This window comes from Myotis brandtii, unplaced genomic scaffold (genome assembly GCF_000412655.1).
Source record: "Myotis brandtii unplaced genomic scaffold, ASM41265v1 scaffold959, whole genome shotgun sequence".
NCBI classification, from domain to species: Eukaryota; Metazoa; Chordata; class Mammalia; order Chiroptera; family Vespertilionidae; genus Myotis; species Myotis brandtii.
Window position 1 is genome coordinate 541,447 of NW_005371966.1, and position 8,667 is coordinate 550,113.

Here is an 8,667-nt window from a genome sequence, read left to right on the forward strand (position 1 = left end):
GAATGATGGGGGGAAGAGGGCTGGCCAGCTCCTCCTGACATGACAAATAGCTTGGGCTCAGAAGGCGGGCTCATCCCCAACTCAATCACCGAGTCTTGATTTTGCAGGCAAGTCGGTGGGAGTGGAAGAGACTCAAAGCAAAGACACCCAAAAACGGGCCCCCTCCGTGTCCTCGGCTTGGGCACAGCTTCTCTCTTGTGGGCAACAAATGCTACCTGTTTGGGGGTTTGGCCAACGATAGCGAGGACCCCAAGAACAACATTCCGAGGTGAGGCTGTGTCCTCTTCATGTGGAATCCCACGTGCCAGCCAGCCCCACCATGACAAGTCTCTCTCCTTTGTGCAAGGAGAGGGTGGCACTAGATGCCCTATAAGGAGTTTTTGGGCACTGAGGTCTCCAGCCCAGAGGAGGAGGCACTGGGGAAGAAGGGCCTAGCCAGGAGGTAGACACCTCCCTAGCCTTGGGCTGGTTCCTACGGCTTGGACCCAGTTTATTTTATTTTATTATTTCTTAAAATACATATTGATTTCAGAGATGAGGGAGGGAGAGATAGAAACATCATGTTAACAGTCATTGATCGACTGCCTCTTGCACACCCGACACTGGGGATCGAGCCCACAACCCAGGCAAGTGCCCTGATTGGGAATCGAACCATGACCTCCTGGTTCATAGGTCAGTGCTCAACCACTAAGCCATGCCGGCTCAGCACCTAGGACCCAGTTTAGAGCCAGCACTTTCTCAGACTTCTGCTGCCTGTAGGGTTAGTGATGGTTATTTTTATTTTCCAAGGCTGGTGGCCAAGGGCCTTTCTAAAGTCTGGAGGTAATACCATGCCAGAGGCCCTAGTATAATGCCCAGCTCTGTGTGCAGGGCAGCCCAGCATGCCCTGCCCTGCTGCTCTTCTTGGCCTCAAGTTCATCCTTAGGAACTTCTAGCAGCCCCTCTTTGGGGACAAGGGTAGAAGAACTTGGTCATGTGACCATGGCTCCCTTTGTCTCCCAAGGAAGCCTCGGTTCACTCAGAGAAGCCAGTGAGCCATCTGGCACAGCTTGCCATAGCTGACCTTTCTTCTCCAGGTACCTGAATGACTTATACATCCTGGAATTACGGCCAGGCTCCGGAGTGGTGGCCTGGGACATCCCCATCACTTATGGCGTCCTGCCCCCACCGCGGGAGTCGCACACTGCTGTGGTCTACACTGAGAAAGACAACAAGAAGTCCAAGCTGGTGATCTACGGAGGGATGAGCGGCTGCCGCCTGGGGGACCTCTGGACCCTAGATATTGGTAAGATGTGGGTGTGGCTTCTCCAGTAGCCTCAGAGCAAAGCTGGTCTGCTGTGCAGCCAGCGTGGGGTCCGCAGAGAGGAAGAGTGTCCTGCTTGGCTCCTTATCATGGGAAGGTGAGGGCAGGCAGTACCCTGTTCGGGATTATCATATCTGCCCCGAGATGGTGGCGTTTTTTTCAGAAAGAACAAGGCTGAGTTGGTCTGCTTATAGGAGATCAACGGCGGGGGTCAGGGCCTTTCCAAAATGGAATTGTCTAGATTAGATGACATTAGTCCCTGCTGATTCATCAGTGCTCAGCCTGTACCAGGAGCAGTGCACACTGGTCTGTCCGAGTTAAGAGGGGTCTTGAGCCCGGGAGACCTCTGGGGGCTACTTAGGCTGGTAAGCAGGTGGGGTGTCTGGAGTGGTAGAAAGAAGTGTGGGTTTTTGACCTGAAGAAGGCTGAGGAGAGGAGGTGGCTGGCAACATAGCTTTGGAGGATAGATTCGATCAGCGTGGGTGCCCCAAAGAAACAGTAGTGTGTTGTTGTTGTTTTTAATGTATTTTTATTGGTTTCAGAGAGGAAGGGAGAGGGAGGGAGAGAGAAACATCAATGATGAGAGAGAATCACTGATTGGCTGCCTCCTGCATGCCCCACACTGGGGATCGTGCCCGCAACCCAGGCATGTGCTTTGACCAGGAATCAATCTGTGACCTCCTGGTTCATAGGTCGATGTGCAACAACTGAGCAACACCAGCCGGGCTAGAAACACTTTTTTCATTAGTGAAACTCCCAGCAGCACTCTGCTTCCCAATACTCGGTCTGTAGATAGTAGAGGTGGTGTGGGTATGAACATGTTTTTTGGAGAGTAGGACGCCCAGTGGCATGTCTTATGCTCTCTACTCCTACCCTAACCTTGAGAGCAGTGCCTGCCCATAGCAGATCTTCTGAGAGATGCCAATTGCTAGGATGGGCACAACACAGCTTGAGAAATGCCAGAAGCTGATCCAAGGGCCTCCCATGGGCTGTAGGGGGCCCAGGCATTGGATTCTTGGACTGGGTTGGCACCCACTTTCCAGAGCCTTCCCCGAGGCCAGGGAACTTCCTCTGGTCAAGGGCATATGTCTTACCTTGTGTGGGTAACCCTCCTTTTTCCGTCACTCTGCAGAGACTCTGACGTGGAATAAGCCCAGTCTCAGCGGAGTGGCACCTCTTCCTCGAAGTCTCCACTCGGCCACAACCATAGGCAACAAGTGAGTAGCTAGCCATTGCTTTTCCCTTCACACCAGCCCTCATACCTGGCCCCAAAGGGCTCGCAGTTTTGTCCAGCAATTCTGAGGAGGCCTCTTTCTGGCTGGGCTGGCATTCAGCAGCCCTGTGTTTTCATTACCACCCCACCCTGGAGGACCAAGAGAAGACACAGGGTAGAGGGGCACGCACTGTTCTAGATTCTCCACATATAAGCAGCTGGGTGCATTTGTCCATACTGAGGTCCCAAAGGGAATGGAAGAATGATGGGGACCGAGATGAGCTGAGCAGTGGTTCCTTGTAGTGGAGGTGACACAGTTCTTGGGAGGTCTGAACTACCAAGCAGAAGACGGCTACATTGAGAGCTTCATGTGTCCTAGGGGGCTCTCCTGGGGAGAGCTAGGGGATCAAGTGTATATAGAACTTTCTGGATGGAAGAGGTGGCCTCTAGGTTGGCACCTCCTCTACAATTGTCTCCTACTCTTGCCTCCCTTGTCCCAGAATGTACGTGTTTGGTGGCTGGGTGCCTCTCGTCATGGATGACGTCAAAGTGGCCACACACGAGAAGGAGTGGAAGTGCACCAATACACTGGCTTGTCTCAACCTGGGTATGGCCTCCTGGGGCTCGGAGTGGCCTACGAAGGGCTGCGGGGAGCTGGCCCTCCTCAGCCCCGGCGCTGTGTGGGGTGTGCAGGGAGCAAAGCTAAGGCTCAGGCCTCTAGAATCCATGAGCAGTAGCCTCTGGTCAGAGCGCTCGGTGGGACCCTGCTCTTCGAATTTGTTGAATAGGCTCTTCCTACACAAGGTCCGACATACGGAAGTACAAAGCCTCAGGGTGCAGAGCTTCCCGCTCTGCTTCTCAGATGCAGACACTTTGGTAGGTTCTTACCCACCCTGCAGGGACTCTTCTGTATATCCCAGCATGCCTATAGGTTCCTCTAGAAACCAAACGGCAGCCTGCTCTACTCAGAGCTGCACCTGTCCGTCTCCATTCACTCCATCTTGGAGACCATCCCGTCCCCATACGCCAAGCGGCCTCATTCTTTTGAATTGCTATCCTGGGGTCGGGACTTGCACAGACGCCGCTCCGTGAGTATCCTTGCACTGTGTATTTAGAACTATCCACGTGCAAGTGTATTTGAAGGGTAAAAACCTCAGCATCCCTTTGCTGCCAAAGGGATGTTGCCAAGCTGCCCTGTACCCACATAGACACCTCTAGCAGTGCCTAGCAACTGTCAAACCATTTGCTCTTCACCAAGTCTGATAAGTGATTAAATCTCCCCCTGTGCCAGCCCCATGCCCCGGTTCACCTTGAGCCCCAGCTGCGGCAGGCGCTGAAATCAAACTCCTGGGCACCTCAGGGGCTAAGTTTGCACCTCTCTCATGTTGAACATTGTACTTCATTTTTCTTAGATCCGCTGCCTTTTCCATGACTTGCATTCTCTTTGCCTGTCTCTTTCTACAGGCTCCTGTGTAGTTTGATGTGAAACCTTTGTCTGTGCGTTTCAAGTAGTTTTCTCAGTGTGTAGTTTGTGGCTTATCACTTTCTTCGTTAGGGTCTCTGCTGAGCAGAGTTGTTTTGGGGTGTGTTCTTTTCTAACTTAATAATCTTTGATGCCTTCTTGGCTTTAATTCCCCATCCCTGCCAGCAAAAGGCCAAAGGGCCAGTAGGGATGTGGGTTCCTTTGCCCCCTGCTGACTGCCGCCTCCCGCTCTCCCCAGATACCATGGCCTGGGAGACCATCCTGATGGACACACTGGAGGACAATATTCCCCGAGCCCGAGCTGGCCACTGTGCCGTGGCCATCAACACCCGCCTGTACATATGGAGTGGGCGTGATGGCTACCGAAAGGCCTGGAACAACCAGGTCTGCTGCAAGGACCTCTGGTACCTGGAAACAGGTAAGGCCAATGGGAAGAGGCAGCCCTAGGGCCTCTACAGTGGAGCTCAGCCTGAGGGCATAGCCTGCCATGCTCACTCCTGAAGCCTCTGCCTCCCCCTTCTCCCTGCCCTGGCTGTGCCCTCTTACAGAAAAGCCACCGCCTCCAGCCCGGGTACAGCTGGTACGCGCCAACACCAACTCCCTGGAGGTGAGCTGGGGGGCAGTGGCAACCGCCGACAGTTACCTTCTACAGCTCCAGAAATATGACATTCCTGCCACGGCTGCAACTGCCACCTCCCCCACACCCAATCCAGTCCCGTCCGTGCCTGCCAACCCCCCCAAGAGCCCTGCCCCCGCAGCAGCCGCACCTGCTGTGCAGCCGCTGACCCAAGTAGGCATCACACTCCTGCCCCAGGCTGCCGCCGCGCCCCCTACCACCACCACCATCCAGGTGTTGCCACCAGTGCCAGGAAGCTCGATTTCCGTGCCCGCTGCAGCCAGGACACAAGGTGAGCTGGGCAACAAGCACTTGAGGGCTGGGACTGGCCACCGGGAGAGTGCGCTCCTGGGTAAGGGCTGCCAAGCAGCATGCCTGGCAGTCGTCAGTGCAGGCTTGCAATTGAGTGGTGGGGTTGAGGGTTGGGGGGCAAACTTGGTCCCTCCTGTGGGGACTGTCACTTTGAGGGTGTTTGGAAGGAGCAGACATGAAGCACTAGCAGTTCATGTCTAAATGCTGAAGGACCCAACAGAGGAGCTGGGGGCTCTGCTGATGGCCACCTCCTTCTGTCGTCAGGTGTCCCTGCTGTTCTCAAAGTGACTGGTCCTCAAGCTACAACGGGAACCCCCTTGGTCACCATGCGACCCGCTAGCCAAGCCGGGAAAGCCCCTGTCACTGTGACCTCCCTTCCTGCAGGCGTGCGAATGGTTGTGCCATCCCAGAGCGCTCAGGGGACGGTGAGGAGCCGTTGTGAGACTGGGCTAGGTGGGGCGGGACTTCCCAGTGATTGACAGCACCCTGACTGGGTTAGAATCGCACCAGTTCCAGCACCATTCATCCTGGGCCTTTCTCACCTGTGAAGCACTGAAGAGGTTGCATTGCCAAGTTAATATTAATTACCAAGTTGATGCCTCAGAAGGACCTCCTGCCATCTGGGGCCTTTTGAATGTGGACTTTCTTGTTCTGAAATCTGAGGGAAGAGTCTAAGGGGAGGCGGGTTGGTTGACCCAGGCCCATAAAGAGGGAGCTGTCTCTGACTCTGGACTTAGGAGAAGATCCAGAGCTGCTGACAAACTCCTGCCTTGGGGTCACTGTGCCTGCTCGGTGGTAGGAGCCCAGATTTGCGAGGAGCCCTGGGCAGGAAGGAGGCTCCCTGGTGAAGTCTGGGGCAGAGAGCCAAGGTCCCAGCCCTCTGGTTCACGCTTTCGTGCCTGCCACAGGTGATCGGCAGCAACCCACAGATGAGTGGCATGGCTGCGTTGGCCGCTGCAGCCGCCGCCACCCAGAAGATCCCTCCTTCCTCGGCGCCCACGGTGCTGAGTGTCCCAGCAGGCACCACCATCGTCAAGACCGTGGCCGTGACACCTGGTACTACCACCCTCCCGGCCACTGTCAAGGTGGCTTCCTCGCCAGTCATGGTGAGCATCCCCTGGGCCTGGTTTTGAACCAACAGCCTTAGGGCCAGAGACTTCTAGGCAATGATATGATCTGACAGTTGTCACTTCTCCAGGGCTTTAGACCAACCCACAGAGGCTCTTGGTCTGTAATTGGTGCATGCCATGGACCCTGGACTAAGCTTTCACTCTTAGGGATGTGAAGCCCTAGGCTAGACTTGTGGTTGTTGAGTCAACCACACAGAGCTCTTCAGTGTGGGGGGAGAGGGGGAAGAGGAGTCGGGAGGTGAGCCTGAGCTACAGGCCTGCCAGGACATCCCACCCATCACCCATCTTTCTCCTCCCCCGCCCCCAGGTGAGCAACCCAGCCACTCGGATGCTGAAGACTGCAGCTGCCCAGGTGGGGACATCGGTCTCCTCCGCTGCCAACACATCCACTCGCCCCATCATCACGGTGCACAAGTCCGGGACTGTGACTGTGGCCCAGCAAGCCCAGGTGGTGACTACAGTTGTGGGCGGGGTCACCAAGACCATCACCCTGGTGAAGAGCCCCATCTCTGTCCCAGGAGGCAGTGCTCTGGTGAGTGGCAGCCCGTTGCATGTGGCAGCAGCCAGGCTGTGGCACTGCCCTGGGCCCGTTCCAGGAGAGCCCCAGGCCAGGCAGTGCCCTTGATTGGTTTCCAGATAACTCTCTGCTCCCTCCTTTGCTGTTTAGATTTCCAATCTGGGCAAAGTGATGTCAGTGGTCCAGACTAAACCAGTTCAGACTTCCGCAGTTACAGGCCAGGCGTCTACGGGCCCAGTGACTCAGATCATCCAGGTGAGTGCATGGGGCCGAGCCTCTGCAACTCCAGCAAGTAGAACTTGCGTCCCTGCCTAGAGAAGATCCCCTGAGTACGTGTTGCTCAGAAAGTTCTACTGCTCGACCTGTCACCCACGGTCCAGAATAGTCCGAGAGCTGCTTGGGCCGTGGTGGAGAGTAGCCAGACCAGACTTTCCGTCCTGGCACTGACGTCGGTCCACCTTGGCCTCCTCCAACTGTTTTCCCTTGCAGACCAAAGGGCCCCTGCCAGCCGGGACCATCCTGAAGCTGGTGACCTCAGCAGATGGCAAGCCCACCACCATCATCACTACCACACAGGCCAGCGGGGCTGGGAGTAAGCCCACCATCCTGGGCATCAGCAGCGTGTCGCCCAGCACCACCAAGCCTGGCACGACCACTATCATCAAGACCATCCCCATGTCGGCCATTATCACCCAGGCGGGCGCTACAGGTAGGGGTCTCCCCCAGCGCATGGGCAACGGACTTCCAGGAGGCTAATGCCAGATAGGCATAGAGGCCAGGCTCTGCTGTGCTCTTGGTTTCTGTTTGGTTTTTTTCTTCTTCTCCATCCTCTCCTTGCCTTTTGCTTAAGGTTTGTAGGGAGGTATCAGAGTGTGGCTTTAATTGGCACTTTATTGTTTTGGTGGTCTTTTTTGTTAATCCTCACCTGAGAACATTTTCCCATTGATTTTTAGAGAGAGTGGAAGGGAGACGGAGAGAGAGAGACAGAGAGAAACATTGATATGAAAGAGACACATCAATTGATTGGTTGTTTCCTGCACCTCCACCAGGCCTGGGGATTGAGCCTGCAACTGAGGTGCATGCCCTTGACCGGAATTGAACCCGGACCCTTCAGTTCGCTCTAGCCACTGAGCTAGGGTGGCACTCCATCATTTTAAGTGAGGGGCATCAAGAGTAACTACTGGAAATGGGATGTGGGAGCTGGCACTGGTGGGGCCTCAGGAGCCCAGCCTGAAGCCCCTCTCCTGTGTAGGTGTGACAAGCAGTCCTGGCATCAAGTCCCCCATCACCATTATCACCACCAAGGTTATGACTTCAGGAACTGGAACACCTGCGAAAATCATCACTGCTGTCCCCAAAATTGCCACTGGCCACGGGCAGCAAGGAGTGACTCAGGTGAGGTGTGCCTGGCCCTCTTCACTCCACTGTTCAGTCTAGGACCTGAGCAGGCCACATGTCCTGAGGGTCCTGGAAGGGGGCTGCATGGGATCCAGCCAACCTATGAGTGATATTGGGATGGTTTCCCTGGCATTCTAGGTGGTGCTAAAGGGGGCCGCTGGACAGCCAGGCACCATTCTTCGCACCATGCCCATGGGCGTCCGCCTGGTCACCCCTGTCACTGTCTCTGCCGTCAAGCCGGCAGTCACCACACTGGTTGTGAAGGGCACCACAGGTGTGTAGCTGCTTTGCATATTCTTTCTGGGTCCACCTCCCATCAGAGGCTTGGGGGAGGGTGCAGGTGCCCTCTCTGGAGTCTTCTGTTCCTGGTGGGGGCACTCTAGAGTTCCCAGTGCCCCCAGCCCCGTCCAGGTTGAGAAACTGCTGGAAAGGAAGTGCCAGCAGCGGGCCTCATCTCCATCCTGCCTCCCTGCCTTTAGGCGTCACAACTTTAGGCACAATGACTGGCACCGTTTCCACCAGCCTCGCGGGAGCTGGGGGCCACAGTACCAGTGCCTCCCTGGCCACACCCATCACCACCTTGGGCACCATTGCCACCCTCTCAAGCCAAGTGATCAATCCCACTGCCATCACTGTGTCTGCTGCTCAGACCACGCTGACGGGGGCCGGAAGTCTTACCACACCCACCATCACCA

At 55.8% G+C, this 8,667-nt stretch overlaps 1 protein-coding gene across 1 annotated transcript in view; it reads left to right on the plus strand.

Moving 5' to 3' along the window:
- The window catches only part of HCFC1 (host cell factor C1), a 24,956-nt gene that overhangs the window by 8,475 nt on the left and 7,814 nt on the right, over positions 1-8,667 (plus strand). The window contains exons 3-16 of the mRNA XM_014533249.1: positions 108-268; positions 1,077-1,285; positions 2,436-2,520; positions 3,017-3,123; positions 4,238-4,417; positions 4,548-4,907; positions 5,192-5,352; positions 5,836-6,033; positions 6,365-6,589; positions 6,725-6,829; positions 7,064-7,283; positions 7,827-7,969; positions 8,111-8,246; positions 8,452-8,667. The exon at positions 8,452-8,667 is cut by the window's right edge and continues 3 nt beyond it. Coding sequence (XP_014388735.1) covers positions 108-268; positions 1,077-1,285; positions 2,436-2,520; positions 3,017-3,123; positions 4,238-4,417; positions 4,548-4,907; positions 5,192-5,352; positions 5,836-6,033; positions 6,365-6,589; positions 6,725-6,829; positions 7,064-7,283; positions 7,827-7,969; positions 8,111-8,246; positions 8,452-8,667 — 2,506 coding nt within the window. The remainder of the gene's footprint in view (positions 1-107; positions 269-1,076; positions 1,286-2,435; positions 2,521-3,016; positions 3,124-4,237; positions 4,418-4,547; positions 4,908-5,191; positions 5,353-5,835; positions 6,034-6,364; positions 6,590-6,724; positions 6,830-7,063; positions 7,284-7,826; positions 7,970-8,110; positions 8,247-8,451) is intronic.